Source organism: Rhodamnia argentea, chromosome 2, assembly GCF_020921035.1.
Source record: "Rhodamnia argentea isolate NSW1041297 chromosome 2, ASM2092103v1, whole genome shotgun sequence".
In the NCBI taxonomy this organism is placed as follows: domain Eukaryota; kingdom Viridiplantae; phylum Streptophyta; class Magnoliopsida; order Myrtales; family Myrtaceae; genus Rhodamnia; species Rhodamnia argentea.
In genome coordinates, this window is record NC_063151.1 from 21,556,668 (window position 1) to 21,576,190 (window position 19,523).

Sequence of the window (19,523 nt, forward strand, 5' to 3'; positions counted from 1 at the left end):
ACTCAGAATTCGTTTCATGTGGAGTTGTTTTGCTTATATAATTCAATTGTTGGGCTCGGTGGGCCCAAAACCGTTGTCCGAGAGCTAAAGGCGAGCATGATCCAAATTGGTCCTGTTTCCTTATGGCACCCACGGTGATCCCACGCTCCATCTCATCCTTCAGGACTCTGCTAGTGTGACAATAAATGCCGAGATCTCATCAACTTAGAAAAACTTGCTGGTTAAAGAAGACTGTAAGTGAAATGCTAACCCAACTAAAGGAGTTTCAAGTCATTTATGCTCCTCGTGAAGCAAATCGGTGTGCTGATTGGATCGCCAAGGCGAATATATTCGAGTCTCCCTCCCGACTAGCTATCGAAGCCCACTCAATCCCTTTGGGATTTATTATGCTTTGATGCTAGTAATGCTACTTTTTCTAGAGCCAAAAGTTAACGAAAGCTTGATCCTTTTGAGCCAAAAAAGAAAAGGCGAGGCTTCTAGATACCATCCAAGATTTTAAATTGATGATTCAAGCCAAGGAAGAGATACAGCAGGATGAGTTCGCTATGGCATCCGGTGGAAAGGTGCTCGCAAAGGACTGGACCCTCGCCTCACTCAACTTGCTGCCAGGGCCACCATTTCATTTGGTTTTCCACGAGTAACACATTCACTCCAATCACATTAATACAACTTTAGGGTTTTTGGTTACACGAGAAAAAATTTAGGGTAAATGTGTTACATTGATATAAGTTTGGGTAAAAGTATCACATGAGTAAGAGTTTATGATTTTTTGTAATAAAAAAAATTTGGGATAAATGTGCCGTAGGTGACATAATTTCCGATTTTTTGTGGCTTTTTCCGTGAAGAAAACCTACCATCTTCCCTATGCTATGACAAATTTTTTTTTTTTTTTTTGCAATTATTTTCCGTGTAATTGGCAACGGAAATCCAACCAGTTTAGGCAAAGATTCTTTTTCAAATGTCTGGACTCCGAAAGAGTCATTGAGTTGACGGGTTTGATTAGGTTTCAGCGGGGAAGGCGGCATGTGCTCATGTCCATGTGAAATGGAAGGGAAAAGTTGGACCAGAAATTGACGCCAACTGATTACGACCTAAAAGGGAACCAAAAGAATTCCAATTCCATGGCTCTCGCATCTCTCCTTTCAAAGACACTTTATACCGATCGAGGGCGACGTGGGGAAATCAATGTCTGTCGTAATAGAATCGAATAGACCCTCTCGATGTGTCGGAAAAAGGTTTAGGGTTTTTTTCGATGGACCACTGGGCATGGGCCGCGACCGTGTCTGGCGAAGCTGCTCATGCGCATGATGGATCTCGCGATCAAGCTAGTTCGGACCCTCCACGCGGTCCACGCTTGCAATTCAGTGCACAGCAATCTGTTTCTAGTGTTTTGTCTGTATCATGACGACTATATACATTAAGCTATTTTGAATCCACGGGCGAAATACGAACAAAAGACTAGAAACAGTTTGTTGTGCACTGACCATAGATGAATATTTCAAAAAAAAAAAAAAAGATTATTGATCTGGTTTCCCTTCTAATTGGGAATCAGTTCGGTACGGGTGATTTCCGATTTGATTGGACCATAATTTTTTCTTTTTGGTCGAATGGTTGATCCATTTTGCTCAACCCTACTAAGCGCGCTAGTGCAATGAGTTGGGCAAGCTTGTCGGCCCGTGATCGGGTGTACAATGCTTTGAGATGCAAGTGTAGAGTGATGTTAGAACAACACATTTCGCGCGGAAGAAAAATATCTGAACTATCAATAATTGTGTATGGCGCTCATTCTAATGTTAAAAGCTTTTTTTGGATCGCTTAAATGTTAAATATTTTGAAAAACGATTTTTTAGTGCCAACTTCGATTTGTTTGGTAGGAATCTTACTTGGCCTTTTTTTAATTTATATCTTAAGCCTACTTGGCTCGACGGAGGCCCAATCGATAATAAAAAAGCTAAAAATTCAAAAAAAATATTTAAAATAAAAAAAATAGTTAGATTAAATAAATAAAAAAGCTAAAAGTTGAAAAGGAAAATAATTCACCAACGTGGTGGACGCCGCCGACGGAGGTCGCCCGAGCCTCTTTGATGCCGGGGGGCCGGTGAGGGCGTGATGGCCCGGATCTAGGGCTGGGCGCAACCCTCCCCCATATCTGAGAGAGGGTCGCCGGTGAGGCATTGCCCAAGGTTCCCCGTCGTCACTGATTTTCAACGACTTCTTCTTGCCATTCGAACCGGGTGAGCTCCTCGGCACACCCTATTTTTCCCGAGTATGAAGCACTAAATTAGGTGATGAATTTCTAAGCAAATTTTGTTGAACTGAGATCAATTTGTGACAAGTAACTTTGAATTAGAGCTTTATATGTCAAGTTTTGGCTGAAACATCGCAGAAAAACTGAAATCTAAAGTTCGTATATTGAATGCATATAACGTGTTCGACGTTTGGCTTGAATGAAATCTGAGCCATCGAGGCACTTACCGGGGCTGACGATGGTTGTTGGGCATCGGGGAGGCTCAAGCGACCTCTATTGGCCCTTCCTGGCAAGCGTGGCGGCAGCCAATGGCAAGGCGTAACCAAGCCAAAGTTTGTTTGTTTATTTTTTTTGCTTGAGTTTGTCTTTTTTTAAGTTTATTTTTCCAAATTATCTTTTAATATTTTTATGCGAAGTCGGATTGAAATTTTGATTATAAATGCCACGTAATATATATTCATGCCAAGTCATATTAAAATTTTAACTATAAAAGCCACGTAATTATTTTGATCGGAAATTCTCACCGTGGGTTCTTAAGTGATTGTTTTTTCTCCGATTTAGTTTTTAAGTGAGCTAGCAAAAACTTTTGACACTAAAATGAGCATCGTGCACAATTTTTGATACTTTTAGTGTTCTTCTCCCCATGTCCCACTATAGAACCTATGGAACAGGTGAGTTGGGTCGAAACTGGATCAAACTAAAATCAACACATTTTTAATTGGATATAATTTTAGATATGGACCTAACCAATACCCGACCCAATCCATATTACTAAAAAAAAATATGTATTTAACACAACCAATCATTTAACCCACTTTAAGCTCTTCGTGTGAATTTGTTACTTGGATAAAATTTCACATCAAATTAAAAGGCAAATTAACAAAATAAGAAGATGTTAGCAAGGCCTTAACATGAGCATTTCGCATTTGTATTTGGGCGACTTTTGTCACTTATAGTATGGCCTTAGTTATGCACTCCCAGAGGGCTCAAAAAAGATAATCGTCGACTTGGATTACAAGAACAATTTTTTTTTTCTGAATTTTATTAATTTTTTCCTTTTCTTTTCTTTCCTTTTTTTTTTTTTTCCTTATTCCCCTCCTCGGCTGCGGTTGGTAGAGGTGGCGGACTAAAGGCGAGGGCTGCAATACCCTCATCGGCCCGTAGTGAAAAAAATAAATAAAGAAAACACATTAAAAAAATTATAAAAATTGAAAAAATTGTTCAAGTCAATGCTAATCATGCCACATACGATGGCTGACATTCACATCAACAATTTTGTGCCAAAGTTAGTTGGAATGTGTATTGACAAGTGGTCAAAAAGTTTCGAACTAAATTGGTCAAATTAAAAAGTTTAAAACTGAATTGGGTACCATACAATAAGTTTAAAACTTTCAAGTAATTTTCACCGGGCATCGGCTATCTGCATTTTTGAGTAAATGGATTCAAAATGGCTATGTTGTAGAGCCATTAAACAGTTGGGCTTTCATACTCTAGCCTATGAGCACTTTTTTTTTTTAATTTTAACTAACAAACACATTGATTAGTCCGCTAAGTATAAATTAAAAAATGGGCATCTGTCTCATTTTGCCACCTCTAATCACGTATCATGTCTGATAAAAAAAAAAAAAAGTCACGTACCATGAAGCTAGAGCATAATGTGTAATTTTTCAGAATCCCTTTATTTCGAAATCATTAGTCACTAATCGTTGTAATCACCAATGATAAAAGCCTAATTCTTCATTTCCCTTGATGGGGAACCCCATGTCAAAATCAGAGTGGCGACCAGATAACGGCGACTGGCAATGTCACGAGGTTGAATTGAAAGCTCTACGATGATGAAGGCGTCAAGATCAGCATCATGAAAAGAATGGTTTCAGGTCGTTCGTTCTCATGCACCACTCACGTTCGTTTCAATCTTTGCCGGATGAGACTTTTTGGTTTACGTCACCGTCAAGCTCACGCAACGTTGGGGTCTTTGTCCCCCCTTTTTCTCATGACCACATATGATTCTGGAAAATTTGCCGAAAAAATCATCTGTGCAGATACCAATTCAATTCTAAATATTTTAATTTGATCAATTTAGTTATAAACCTCTTGAGTATTTGTCTATTTGGACCACTACGCAGACAATTCACACACTTTTTTTTATAAAATATTTTCGTTTTAAAAAAGGAAAAAATGAAAATGAAAAAAGGAAAAAAAAAGAAAGAAAAAATTCACAATTTTTTTTAAATTACAAAAACTATCCAAATCAGCATCGACCATGTTGCATTGGACAGCCGCTATTCATGTCAGCAATTTTGAGTCAAAATTGATCGGAAAAACTATATTTGACAAATCATCAAAATATTTACGACTAAATTGGCTAAATTGATATCCATGCAATTAATTTATGACTTTCTTTCAGCAATTATCCCCTAAATTGTGTGTACTAGGTTTTTTTTTTTTATGGTCCAATATTGTGTGTACTAGGTTGACACGTCTCCATTTGCTATCAAATCATATATATGTACGTGCATATGTTGCCCTAGCTTCTTTTGGACGATTTCGTGCACCGCTAAACACCTTTTCGTGCAGTCGCGCTTCTTCTCTTTTATGTTACACCTTTTCAATCAATCAACAGAGAAAAAAATTAATAGATATATCACGAAATCTGAGTGAATTTTTCCACCATATAAACTTGTAATCTACACGTACAGTTTACTTTGGATAAATTAATGCATTTCATTTTTCAATCTTTTTTTTTGTAAAACCATATACCATCTTATTGTTTAGATGTTAATTTCAAGTTCATTTTTTTTTTATCTTAAAAGAAAGCTTTATATTAAGCTTTAATTTGAATATGATTTCACTTAGGTGCTAAATATTAATTTATTAACTTTTTAAAAATAGTTCCATGCTCCCATTGGTATTGCATTGCATGATATATCACAAATCCATATCCGTCACCGGATGCGAGAATAAGACTCTGTTTGATTCGACAAAAATGAATGATTGGAAAAATATTTTCCTAATAATGATTGGTTATACTGCTTAATAAAAAAATGAAGAAATAGTCTTTTTTAAGTGTGTTGTAGGTTTCAAGAGTCAAAGTTCAAGTCTCTAGGTGTTTCCATGCATTTTCTAGGTCCCACCTCTTTAATGTTGGGTAGTTCCCATGTTATTAATGCTTAGTCTATTTTCTATCTAATAGTTTACTCATGCTTGGAGGGTTGTTCCGCGCTCATCTATATAAGCATGCTATGATAGATAAAATGTAAGACTTGTTTGATTCATAATTTATTGGAGCCTGTGGGCTTGAGAACAAGAAGTTCTTCTTGTTTAATTTTTATCCCTTAAGTAGATTCCTACTGATGGCGAGCGACCTATCCATTTTAGTACTCACTTGTATTACGTCCTAGTTTTCTACACTCTCTCCGACATCAAGTAATGAGAACATTTTTCATTGATTAATAATTTTAAGCAATACAAATTAGGAAAATGTTTTTTAAATTATTGGTTTTTCGTGAAACAAATAGAGCCTAAGTAATCGATTTCCCATCCTTTATTCAACCATGTCATGCGTTAACAATATCGTAGTTGGTGCTTGGTGGATGGACATGCATTATTATCGACGATAAATCAAAATTCATGTGTGGTTTAATCACTTCGAAGAAGTTGAACGTGTTACACCTGACAGCCAGCGACAACTACTCCCATGATTTTCTTAGCAATTCTGCCGCTAGTCCTAGTGTAATTCTGTAAAACCTCATTTTCTCACTTGATTTTTGACCAAGTGATCGGAAAACATCATGATCCAACCCAAAAATAAGTAAATGAAGGTACCCATCTTTTAAACCAAAAAAGAAGCTTAAAAATTGAGAAATGAAAGTACTATCTTATATCGAATATGTCAAGGGAAAATCATGCAAATCCAAATTAAACAAGTTCATGTAAGTACTATTTTCACATAAATTACTCATATGGAGATTTTATCAGCGTAGAATCAAACACGAAATCCAAGTTAGTACCTTATTTTCATGGGTACAAGTGTCATAATTTTCATGTCCGAGGGCGCTAGTATTAACCGAGGGGAACGAGGGGTTTCCTTCCTTTCATTATATGTAGGATTATGTCAACGGGTGTTTCGAGAACACTTGTTAAGCAACTAATGATGGAAACTTTACAATACTCAATACACTGATTGTCCTCATGTTATGCATAATGAGTACCTTACAGATCGTATAATTCCAACCTCATATCATTATTCAAAAATGAAATCCAAAGTTGTTCACAAATAGGTAGTCGCAAATGGTTAGCAATCCGCTTATTAAAAAAAAAACATTCTAATATTCTCATTATCCAATACAAAGTTTTTAAATCTCAATAAATAAATAGTTTAATGAAAAGCATGGCAATTATTGTAGGCAAATGAATTTTTTTTACCATTTGGAAGAAAAAAAAAGCAACGAGGAGAGGTAACGCTAGTCGAAGTAATATCATGCGGACGCCGTGATACTGACTCGTATAATGAATGGTCAAAACAACTAACAGTGTCAACCACGATGTGAACCGATTATATGATGAGAGAATTAAATGAACTATGTGCCCGATAGAAATCGTTTATTATATAGTTTTTTATATAAATGCATTAGCAATACTACAAGAAAAAGGTGGAACCCTTACGTAAAATTATGTCTCGTCGTTGCGGCCGCCTCGTCAAGTCAAAGACACGAGATTTGAAACTCGTCGAAGGATGAGAGGCCACTCAGCACCGCCCACGTGGCACAATGCAGACATCAACCGACCTCCCCCGCTCTCTCACAATTTATATCGTCGCTGGCACGTCGAAGAAGCCGCCATTGTTGCACCTGGGGAGAGCTCCTGCAATCTGCCTCGTCTGACTAAAAATAGTCGCGTAAGACTTTTCGGCCGCGTCCTGGAAGACAAGCAGTTCGCCGGAGCTCCGTCGCGAAGGACTGCTTCTCGTCGCGATTCTCGACCAATTTTGGCTCTCAGATTCTTCGTTCATCGTGATCTCGACGAGCGTGAGAAGCTTCTTATTCACATACACACGCACTCTCTCTCTCTCTCGCGAGGAGTCTTCGCCCTCCGTCGTTCGTTCTTCATTTTCAAAATTTTCTTTCTGTCAAAAAGCTCGGAGAGGACGACGGCGCGGCGTGAGTTGCGTGCGGGACACGGTGGCGGTTCTTCGCTGGGGCGGGGTTCGCAATTTGTGTGCTCGGGTTTGAACCGGATCGGATTGGTCTTTCTAGGAAAGTCATTTGTTACGTCCGGTACGATCTCTCTCTCTCTCTCTCTCTCTCTCTCTATTTTCTAATAGGAAAAGAGCACTAAAAGAACCTCATTGAAGATTGCGTTCGAATATGCGAAACGAAGTTGCTTGTCAAAGTTTTGGAACTTTTGGGATTCTGTAGATGTCCATTCTCAATTGCACTCCGATGTCGGCTATCATCAAACATAAACAAAATGGCATCGGGAATGCTCAGTCTATCATCGTGGGACACGGTTTTGTTAACATCTTGTGAAGATGTCAATTCGCGGATCTTGAGGCCAGTTGGAAGCGACGCAACTTCGATCCGACGATTTGATTGCCCAAAATTACTCCTCATCTGGCGTGCGCCAAATTTGTTTCGTCTCGTATATCTCACCTTTCAAGTGATTGGACAAAAGGGCATTAACGGTGCACTTTAATCGAATTAAAATAAGCGCAAACTGTCCAACTCGACACCTTACCAGCTAGAGTTGGTCAGAGATTGCTGATTATATAAGCTTATCTAGAGATCTACTCAATTCTAAGTGTCGTCAACAACGTTCGTTATTTTAATGGGATGTCGATGGAACTGTTAATGGCAACTTTGGTGAAGAGGAGTGATTGGTTCATCGGCAGAATAGTTCAATCTGCTGAGCTGATTATTAGAATCACCATCTTTGAGTTATTATAGTCGAGCACGTTACTTAGCTTGTGCCTGGGATTGTGATCGGTCGTCCTCCTGCCATATCTAAACACATGAGGAGTTTATATGGCAGGAATCGTGTGGGCGCTGTGGGACCAAACTTGTGACACGAACGACTTTATATCTGCATTTGTGGTGAGAAAACAGCCAGGATGAGCTCACAGATTGCGCCAGAGTCTCTTTTTAGATGGGAAACTTCACTTTTGTGCATTAATTTTTTTGTTCATGGTTAAATATGGGCTATATTGAGTGCCTCATGCTTTCCACTTCATATATGTAGTGTTGAGTTACCTTCTCCATCATTTCTCATGTAGGTAACTATTCATTTTCTGTATTTGACATGACATCGTTACTTTTAGTGATGTATCACACTCTGATAGTGCATTTCATTTAGAACTATTTAGATGATTATTGTCAATGCGGTGGGATCCTGGGAGGCGATCCATCAGTCTGATATGTTTGTAAAGTGACCTCTCCTAGCAAATCTCTCCCTCCTTAATCTCTGTAATGGTTTGGTTGCCATTTTTTCCTTTTGAAATGTTCCCTTTTTTGTATGTCTCGCTACCTTTTATTTGGATTATGTAAAGGTGGAGCTGTTGAATAATCTTTCGTTTAGAAAAGTAGATGCGGACATTACTGTGAGTGGCCCTATGATGTCCATTTCTTGTGAAATCTCGGGAAGTGCTGTTAAATATTTGTCCTGCCGATTCTGCAGCCATTGAAAAATCTTTTGATAGTCCATAGCTCAGCTGGTGGGGCATGGAACTCGAGAATGATGACCGGAGACGCAGACGAAGCATGTCTCACGGCAGGACAAGCAGCAATGGTTCTTCATTGAGACGAGGCTCGTTGAGTTTGTCAAGTGTGTTCCCAAATCAGATGGATGATGACATTGAAAGTGAGAGGGTTTCAGAGGCTGGCGATATTGGGGATCGTGCTCTTAGCAGTAAGCGGTACAGTGAAAGTGGCAGTTTGCGTTTCTCTGCAGATCATGCTATAGACAATGGAATAGTTTTTCCAACTCAAGAGGACACCCTGCTGTATCCTATTGGTTTTTGGTCTCGCGATCTGTCGACTTTGAATTCCGTCTCCCCTTTATCACCCTTGGTGGAAGAGATCATATCCCCTCTATCAACTGATGGAATCTTGAGGCCCGTAGACAAAAAGGCGAGTTCAAGAGCTTATCTATTTATGTTTCTGTTCATATCTCAACATCGACATCTCTCATATGCCTTTACAGTAAAGTAATGTCTCTCATCTCTGTATTTTTGTGCAGGATGAAGAGAAAGTGTTGCCTCAGTCATTGGAGTACATATCATGTCTTGTTCATCTTGCTGTTTTTGGGATTCTAGGGGTAATGTGCTGCTTCAACTTTGGAAATTTTGGACTAACCTTGAAAGAATGTTTTAACTTTCTAATCCTGGATCGATCCAAATGATACGAGTATTTCCATGTGATAAACGATGATACTTCCTGTGCTTCCATGCGCAAAATCAATACTTTCTAGGAACAATTCGGGGAGATTTCTCGTGTGTCACCAGCTAAAATTCTTGCTGTTGGAAGGAAGTATATCATTCAAGAGCACTGCCCAATAACTGTCAAATGCGTTAGAACTTCCATTGGCTTAGGGATAAATAAACATGGTATTTCCATCTAAATACAAAAAAGTCCAGTTCCAGCTCAGGAATTAGAGGATCTAGTCCCCAACTCAGCCTTGAAAATGACTTGTCAAAAACTCGCTTCTAAGGGAAGTCACTAATAGTCTAATGTTTCTAGGTGAGCAACAAAAATCTTATCTGCAAAAGCTCCTGATGCATTGTTCTGTTTGCTGAATTGAACTAAAGATAGTTTTACTAGACATTGTGAGTGTCTTCATCCCAAGATGTTTCCACTCGCTCTATGATAATGTCCTTTCAGGATTGAGAGTGCTTCGCATTGTCTTTAGGCGTGTCCCTTTCCTTGACATGTCAGTCAACTATACACATCAGAGTTCACGTCAGTACATTTGGTATTGGCTCTGTCCTTAATTTCGGAATGATACTTCTTTATCATCAACAATCTTACTAGTACCCTGCACTAAATTACTGAATTGATAGGTGATGATGTGATTAAAAAGATCATGTCTTATAGATTTAAGTTTGTGGCTACTCCTCTCTTTGGAATGACTAGGCTTTTTGCCTGCAGCGATCATCATTACAGCAAGTCTGCATACACCATTGAGGATCCGAAATACAATTGACCTACGACGAGAGAGAGAGAGAGAGAGAGAGGCCAGTGTGGATGCTTGCGTGAATTGTTAATTATCAGCAAAGAAAACAAATTATGTCTTAGCAGTAGCATTTACCACTGAGTTTAGTAAGTTATCACCAAGCTAGTAGGGAAGACTGTAAAAGACTGACTTTCTAAATAGTAGAATCAGAATCGATTCTGAAAACATGTAGAGCCCATTATTTATGATTATTCGTATCAGCATTTATTTATTATTCATGAGAGTCATTTGGTCCTTTTTGTTTCTGTTCGTCATGTCTGTTCTCTCAGGTATTGTTTGTTAAATATTGCTGTCTTGACTTGCAACTTTAAATTATGCAAAGAAGACAGAGACTTACATTTCATGAGTCGTGACTTACAGGTCTTAACAAGGTATTTACTTCAAAAGCTATTTGGCCCTGCAGTTGCTGGAGTGACAAGTGATACAACTATATTATACCTTGATCTTCCTTCAAACATGGTCACATCTCTCTCTCTCTCTCTCTCTCTCTCAGTTGCCTGCCCTGCCCACACAGATGAACAGAAAACTGTATGCGTATACTTCATGAATGCGATGAGATCATGCACATGGCATACGGAGTTTTTGTGATTAAGTTCGCATGTGATCTGAAACATGCTTATTGGGACGTGTTCATGAGGTGTGTGCTAGGATAAGATGAGATTACTTGGATGACTTTGAATTAGTATTTCGGCAATATGCTGTAGCTATGTCATTGGAACCGAAACATACCCGAAAAATTGTCACTCGATTTCGCATGGTGATTGATCCTTGATGTTGATTGTACCTATCTTTCCTTCGACTTGATACTTCATTTCAGGTTGGTTCTTTTCTGATGGGGTGGATTGGTGTTGTTTTCAAGCGAGATATATCCGAAGTCTCTGATTTTCTAGCAATTGGATTGTCAACTGGTTATTTGGGAAGCCTTACAACTTTTAGTGGTTGGGATCAGAAGATGCTTGACCTTAGTGTAGATGGCAAGTGGCTGTTTTCAGTCCTCGGATATCTAATTGGTATGTACTCATTGGAAGACTTCTATGTTAGTGTTATGCACGAAGCAAACATTTTCAGTTTAGTTGGATGGGCTTTGTCATGGTCGATCCTTGGTACCAAGAGAGGTGTTCTGATTCCGTCGACATGGAATGACTAGCCTTATTATCTATGATTTTTTTGCAGGATTGTTTCTTGCAGCCTATTCAATTGAATTCGGGGTGGAGACAGCGAAGGGCTTCCGATGGTTAATGGAGAAGCACCCTGCAAATTCTAGCAACGACCTATCTGCAAAGAGCTGGAGAGTAAACTGCTGTAAGCATCACTTGGCTATGATTCTGGTGATGGTACTGTTGTTGGGGTCATTATGGGCTCTCAGTGCGATAATGCTGAAACGTGAGTTTGGAAAAGGAGGCAGTGATGCTCAACTGTGGTTGGGTTGCGTCGTCGGGCCAGTCGGTGTTTGGATCCGGTGGTTCGTAGCACGACTGAATGGGCGTGGGCTAGGAAAGACTGGTCTTTTGAAATGGGTTCCATTTGGGACTCTGATTGCCAATGTCTCTGCAGCTTGTGTCATGGCAGCTCTCTCTACTATGAAGAAAGCAGTAAGTCCACAAACTAATTTCAAGTTGCTGAATATCTGGACTCACACATCTTAAAAGCCCCACTAGATTTGCTTGAATGTCATGTACACTGTTAAGCGAAGTGGTACTTCCTTATCTGTTCGTCTCATATGAGATGAAGCAGTTAGACATTTGTTCAGGTTATGAAGAAACGTACAGTTTGGTGAGCGTACTTTAACTGTGCCGGTTTGTGTACATTGTAGAAACAAAAGTGATCTCTAATATCTTGGGAATCCGTTATTTGCTTATTCTTTGGTTATATCCATGTTAATGCGACAGTTATCAGCAGCACTAGTTATATCAATTTGGGTCCTGATCATCTTAAACATTTTTTTGAAGGTGAATACCAAGAATTGTGACACGGTTGCTACGGGCATCCAATTTGGACTTCTAGGCTGTCTGAGTACTGTGTCGACGTTCATGGCCGAGTTCAATGCAATGAGGCAGAGCAAGCACCCTTGGCGAGCTTATGCATATGCGATTGCTACAATAACCGTCTCCTTCGGCTTGGGAATCCTGATATACAATCTCCCTGTTTGGATAAAAGGATATGAGTAAGCATGTCGAGATGGCCTCCTCCTACTTTACTTCGGACAACGCTTGAGGAACTTGAGAGGAGACCAGACCTGTGCATAGACAAGACGAGAGAACTCCTCTGAGTTACACCACCTAAGAGTTTTTTCATGGTGCTTTGAGGCAAGCTCCATTATACGGAAGCATGCATTTTACCCACCATGGTCAAGTTTAGACCCTGCATATGTTTCAGCAGATAGCAAATTACAACTTACACGAAACCGAGGAGTTGTACTTCTCACTTGTAATATTTATGGGAAGACTTTTGCCTATGATCCTTGAGAAGTAAGTCCTCCTAACAACATCCGAAAGAAAAAGCTTAATGTTGACGTAATGTTCGAACTTTTTTTCTTTAACCTTCTTTGGCTTATGTTTCCTAAAGCGCCTTTGAATCTTGTTGCCATTCAAAACCCTCCCGTCGGCGTCAACAAATCGAACTAGAAAGCGAAAGACATTCCTCTCTCAAATGCTACATGTGTAAGCTCCTCGTCTTTGAAAACCTGAGGAATCTATCGATCTGGTTAGAACTCAACATGATACTACCATTTGACGCAATGACAAGCTCGAGTCTTAGCAAATTTGGTCCCTAAGTCTCCCCGGTAGCTATGCTATGCCGTATCGTCGGAGCGCATTGACATTTGCATATGTGCATTTGAAGATTGAAGCACATAATGGGTCAGAATACTTTCTGGGTCCAGCTGCTTTCAAGGACTGTTTTTTTTTTTTTGGGGTCAGATTGCAAGGACTGTTTAGGAGGGGTGAAATAGAACAGAGTCTTCATGCCTAAGAGTAGCAAGGAATAAGCAGAAATGGAAGAAGAGTTTTGAGTGAGTTATGGTTCAGGGGACATCCTGGCACGTTAAGCGTCCATCTCAGAGATCATGCTTGGCAGGATGCAAGATGGGCGATTGGTGACCTACAAGTCCCACCTTGAGATTTTCCATTAATCTGTCTGATCCACAGGCTTTCATGGCCCAACCATTTACAAATCCAATCACATACACCAGACGCGTCAAGTAACCTTTCCAAATCAAGCAACTAAGCCATGGAAGGCTAACGAGATAACGGCTGTGTACTTGCCGAACTTAGCTACCGAGAGCTCGAGATATTGTCGCGAGAGAAGCCGGGCGCAAGCGAAAACGGCAAACTTTTCTTATTTGATTACTTAACTGCAGCTGCGCGGGCACTGTCGAACAAGATAACATCGAAACAGATGCTAGCTTGGCTGTGATGCATTTATGGCTTGGAGGATTAACAGTCTCCATCTGGCAATGGCCCTTGGATCTTTATTCACATGAGATTTTGGATGAAGATCTTCCCCTTATCTTTGCCTCTGAAGAATGTCTACTCTCCATACGGCATTCTAATCTGCATTGTCTTCATCGGATAAGTAAGCGAGGTTCGAGTGCTTTTAACTCACCGCCGGAACCCGCATCGGCGTCTATCTCTTCTAGGGCCGAGTGTACCAAAACTCGAGTATTTCAGCATGGAAATTTAACGGATCGTATGAATTGGGCGTATGCAGGCTCATTCGGAAAAAAAAAAAAAAAGGAAACTTAATAAGTTACTTGTCATTTTTTTATCCATGATTCTTCGATTCCATTTTTCGAGCTCAGAAACTTGATTCACGGCGGTTTGTTCATGGCAATGGCAATTGCGACTCGACTCACTTCGTCAAACTCTGCCACCATCTCTGCTCTCTATTCTCCTCTGCAGCAAACTCCAGCGAAACGCTCCCTTAGGATCTCCCCGGATACGAAGCCTGTCGGGGTAATTGAGATGCTTGTGAGTATGCACCGGGAGCTCGATTCCGCGCCCTTCGTGTTCGATTTGTTGATTGAGTATTGCTTGAAAGAGAAGAAGGTCGATGCCACTCTAGAAATCTCGAGGTTGTTGAGACCGCCCTTCGTGAAATCACGTGGTTTCGCTCGGGCCTGGCAAGGCTCGAGCTCATCCTTTGCTTGTGGCCGATCATCGGCTATCGCCGTGACAGGCGAAAGGCAGAGGAAGAAAGGCAACAGCTTTTGAATTTTTTTTTTTAAATTTACAAAAATTGTCTATGTTAGCGTTGGCCGTACCACACGCGGGACGGCTCGATCCACGTCCGCCATTTTCAACCAAACGAGGACGTAGAAAAATCAAATGAGATTTTCCTTACCAAACGACGGATAATATTTTTCAGTTTATTTGCAAGTCTTAGCCGAACACCAAAAAATATCATCATTTTCTTAGAAAATGATTTTTAGAAAAATATTTTCCAAAATATCAAACAAATGGAGCCTGGATATATGCATGTTCATTGACGGTTCCGGATTGTAAAATCACCCATACTAAAGAATGATGATAATTCATAAACTTAGGGTTCTCTCGATCTTGGTCAACTTTAGGGTCACGTTGGGTTGGGTTTGCGGTTCTAGGGTTTATCTATTTTATTTTATTTTGGCACAGTTATTTTGGATTCCAATCTGCAAAATTCTTGGCACTTAGGATGGGTTTGGTTTAGCATTTCCAAGAGGCTTTTAGCCCTCAAAGCCCATTAGGAGAATGGTGAAGCATTTGGTTCAGCTTTAAGCCGGCATTTGACCAAATGCTGGCCTTGGAAAAGCTGAAAGCTTAATGTTGGTAGCTTTCCCAATGCCGGTAGAGACCAGCATTGAGCTTTCAGCATTTGGCTAAATGCTAAGAAATTTTTTTTCTTCCAAAACTAACTTCATCAATTTCCTATATTTTCAATTTTGCCCCCCTTTTTTTACTGTTTATCTTCTTCACCGGTTTGACAAGTGGGTAATTTTTTAATTAAAATTGCATTCAAAGCCTATTTGGAATGTTATTTTTACCAAACACCATTCAATCCAAAGCCCATTTTCAAATGAAGTTTTACCAAAGACAATTAGCATTTTCCTAAACTCCTTTAAGTTGAAGGCATTTGCATTTTTTCAAAATTCATTTCAAATATTGAACCAAACCCACCCTTAATATCTAGGTCAAGCTGACCTTTCTTGAGTCAGCAGTTGGTTGATTGTCACCTTACAATGAACCCCGAATTCACCTATAGAACGACGTGCCACGTTTCTTCACTCCCCAATCCATCTCTTAAAGTGTTGCTTTCTTGGGCACAAAATCTTCTTATTGCCGCAGTGTTGAGAAAGAAAAATGACAACTTGTATGGAAAAATTCAAGAGGCGCTGAAGAAACCTCAAGGTCCGGCGACAATACTGGCAATCGGCACGGCCAATCCTCCCAACATCATCTATCGGGCCGATTATCGGGATTACTATTTCCAAGTCACCAACAACGAGCACATGACCCTTTGGAAAGACAAGTTCAGGCGTATATGTAAGTACCAAATGAAGATTGTGATTGCTGCCACATTTATTAAGAACAATCGGGAAAAGGATCATAATTTCCTCTAACTCCATATAAGTACATAAAGAAATTTACAATATAAATCGCATTTCGCGATGTATTGGGGATGAGATTTACATGGTGTGTTATAAGTTGTCGGGGAATCTTTATGTTTGTGCTTTGGGTTATTACAAAAAAAAAAAAAAAATTACGTGTGCAATAACTGTACTATATTCATCGGGATGTTCGTGTAGTCGCCTATAAGTGTACGTATATGTAGAGTAATGTTGATTGACAAATCTGAAACCAAATGCAAATGTGTAATCCGAATGTAAAGGAATGATCCGAGCCCAACGAAATGACGTTGTGTCCTTAAGATAAATTTGTCCCCTTAATCGATACCCAAGGTTCTTAGACAATTGCCTTTCGGGACGTAACATATCGCCTTTTCCTCTAAAGCGGTACTTCTTCGGATGAAACCTTCGAACCCACTTTGTAGAATAATCGTACAAATGATGAATAATGAAGTATGAATGACGAAAATAGCAGTAGTCTTTTAATGCGACGGTCAATGCCTTATTTATAGATAATGATGCAAAGGGTCACGAACTAAAGGTTGAGAACGAAAAGTCACTAATCCGAACAGTTCTCTTTCAAATGAATGAAGAGTTACGAAACCGAATGGACATCTTCCAATAGAATGAAGAGTCACGAAATGACAGTGAAGAGGTTACGCTATGAAGAGTCACGGGTCCGAACAGATCTCTTTCAATGAACATGTTTGTTCAAAGAAGAATTTCGGACAAACGTGTCCGTTCGAACCATGTCTGTTCAAACAAAACACGAAAAGGTTTCCATGTACATGCCTGTTTGAAAAAATAAAATAAAAAATAATAAAACTGATGAGTAAAAAAAAAAAATAAGAGCATGCGGGCTCGGGCTCCAATTGAGCGGCGGCGGCGCGCGCGTGGGCCGACCCAGCTTTGCGTAGGTCCTCTCCCTTCTACAAAAGTGGGGTGCTCTTTGGGGCCCAAATCCATTTGTGAAGTTTCAATATTTAAACCCATCTCTCCACTTCTATTTTTCCTACGTGGAACTCTACATTCTTCACTCTCATTCAGCTCTTATGGGACTTAGAGTTCAAAGTCCCAACAGTTCTATCAAGAATCTATCAAGCATATCATAAATTTGTCGGGTACCATGTCTTGGTAATGTGTTGTTATGGCAACTTCGTACTTGAAGGCGAGAAAACAATGATCAGGAAAAGGCACATGCACATCACCGAAGACATCCTCAAGCAGAACCCCAGCATGTGCACTTATGGCGTCCCGTCCCGTCCCTGAATGCCCGCCAAGACATAGTGGTCCCCAGCGTTTCGGAGCTTGGCGCTGAAGCTGCAGTGAAGGCGATCGAAGAATGGGGCCGACCGGGATCGAAGATCACGCATGTGATATTCAATTCGACCTCCGGATGGCACATGCCCGGCGCGGATTTTTCTTTGGCGAAGTTGCTCGGTCTTGAGCCGTCCGTGAAGAGGATCATGATGTACCAGCAAGGGTGCTATGTTGGCGGCACGATCCTGCGCATGGCCAAGGACATAGCCGAGAACAATCCTGGGTTGAGGGTCCCCGTCGTGTGCTCCGAGATCACCCTCGGCTCATTCAATGGCCCTTCCGAGGTTGACCCAGAATTTCTTGTGAGCCAGGCATTCATCGGGGACGGAGCGGCGGCCCTGATCATTGGCACCGACCTAGACGCATTGATTGAGCGGCCCTTGTTCCAGGTAATATAGTCCTCTGAGACGATCATCCCTGGGTCGGAGGGCGTGATCAAGGGCCCTCTGCGGGAGATGGGCCTCACGATCAGCCTCTCACGGAGCGTCACGACGTTGGTGTCCGACAACATGGAGGAGCACCTGAAGGAAGCGCTTCGCACTCTGGGGATCGCCAGCGATTGGAACTCATTGTTTTGGGTGGTTCACACTGGCGGGAGGGCGACCCTCGACAAGATCGAGACGAAGCTTAGGCTCAACCCCGACAGGCTCGGGGCGACAAGGCACGTGTTGAGCGAGTTCGGGAACATGGCGAGCTCGTCTGTCTTCTTCGTTCTTGATGAGGTGAGGAAGAGACCGACGGAGAAAGGCGAAGGAAGAGAGTGGGGAGTTCTCTTTGCGTATGGAGCTGGTCTTACGTTGGACTCCGTTGTGCTTCGTAGCGTGATCACAGATCCCGCCTTTTAGTTCCATTACTCGTTCAAGTCGATTGATTTTGCTAGTGCAAGTAAATAAATGTCGGTCTGAAATAATTTGATTAAATAAGAGAATCCATCCTGGATTTTATTTTCAAGGGTCGATCATTTTGGAGAAGAGTCGATATCGAATGGATTTGTTTTCATTTGGCAATATCCATTAAGCTAATTATATAGCAAGTGCGACAACTATTTTTTTTCATCGTTGTTCAACATATTGTATCTTTTCCTTTCTCGACATAATGTCCGAACTTCAAAAAATTAGTTCCGTATAGTTTTTTTTTCATAAAATGGCATGATACATCAAGCATTTTGATTGCCGTGAAGTGTCACCTTAGCAATGACCAGACACAACTAGCCATGTGGATTGCCTCCTAATCTCTATCACCAACTTATTATTTTTCTCCATCTCCGATCATCATAACAAAGTCGTCGGTGCCGTCGAAGACCCGCCTCGTTGCTCTCTCTCTCTCTCTCTCTCTCTCTCTCTCTCTCTCTCTCTCTCTCTCTCTCTCTCTCTCTCTCTGTGTATGCGCGCGATCAACTGTTTCAGACAATTCTTCAAGAGGTTGCACGATCATCATTCAAGGCAACACGACCATAATTCAAGTCTCATGACCTCAAAGTGAAAGTCCGACCATAGAAAATCCGAACGCAACATAAGGTCCGAGAACTACGCCCGACAAATAGAAACCGATTTTAGGAGTGACTGCACAATGATGAAAGGTTTCAAAAGGAGAACATGTGGTATTATCAAAGTTTGCATCGGCAATTCCCCAAGTATTCTCCCCGACATTTCCATTGAAGTTCTACATTTCCCATCTAAAGACAATAATTAATAATTTTATCTAGAAAACGATGAACTGATTAGAATATTTAATAAATGTGCATGGTGCTTATGTCATAAGAGTATTCATCCTCGAGCTAATGAATATATTTGTGTTAGAAATAAGGAAGAATTGTGAGATTCGTCGTTTCTTTTTAAATAAAAGAAAGCCCCAAAAGAGATTATTTCTAGAGGCCTAAAAGCCCATGATGAAGAAGAATCCCATCTTCTAACTTTGACCATAGTCCTAGGGCCCACACTCAGCATTTCACTCCCAACAATAAGAAAAGTCAAAGCCAATGGGCTACACTGACAAGGCCCAATAATCAAATCCCTTGATGTAAACTACTTGGTGACCCTCACGGTCAACGTATGGTCAACCCATTTTAGGACCTATTTTTCCAAAGCAGATTAACAGAAGATTGGGGAACCATCTGTGGGGTTAAGC

General features: G+C 40.6%; 1 protein-coding gene and 1 pseudogene across 3 annotated transcripts; both read left to right on the top strand.

The window, feature by feature from the left end:
- The first annotated feature begins 6,908 nt into the window (after positions 1-6,908).
- On the top strand, positions 6,909-12,992 carry LOC115732797 (fluoride export protein 1-like). Of its 3 annotated transcripts, none has more exons than XR_007197538.1 (8): positions 6,909-7,524; positions 8,921-9,372; positions 9,482-9,559; positions 10,835-10,933; positions 11,292-11,484; positions 11,648-12,066; positions 12,424-12,730; positions 12,770-12,992. XR_007197538.1 is itself a non-coding variant. In XM_048274629.1 (8 exons), the coding sequence occupies exons 2-7, from the start codon at positions 8,965-8,967 to the stop codon at positions 12,640-12,642; spliced, it is 1,416 nt and encodes a 471-aa protein (XP_048130586.1). In that variant the 5' UTR covers positions 6,909-7,524; positions 8,921-8,964; the 3' UTR covers positions 12,643-12,682; positions 12,726-12,992. The 3 variants fall into 3 exon arrangements, 2 of the variants coding, with proteins under 2 accessions (XP_048130586.1, XP_048130585.1); XM_048274629.1 differs by having other exon boundaries at positions 12,424-12,682; positions 12,726-12,992; XM_048274628.1 differs by having other exon boundaries at positions 12,424-12,992.
- Positions 12,993-15,944: 2,952 nt separating this feature from the next.
- Positions 15,945-18,241, top strand: LOC115731561 (annotated as a pseudogene).
- The last annotated feature ends 1,282 nt before the right edge of the window (positions 18,242-19,523 follow it).

Excerpts from the sequence above, each read along its gene's own strand:
- LOC115732797 (XM_048274628.1), top strand. The coding sequence starts at position 8,965 with ATGGAACTCGAGAATGATGACCGGAGACGCAGACGAAGCATGTCTCAC. Across the intron at positions 9,373-9,481 it reads TGAGGCCCGTAGACAAAAAG|GATGAAGAGAAAGTGTTGCC; the intron begins GCGAGTTCAAGA and ends ATTTTTGTGCAG. Across the intron at positions 10,934-11,291 it reads TTGATCTTCCTTCAAACATG|GTTGGTTCTTTTCTGATGGG; the intron begins GTCACATCTCTC and ends ACTTCATTTCAG.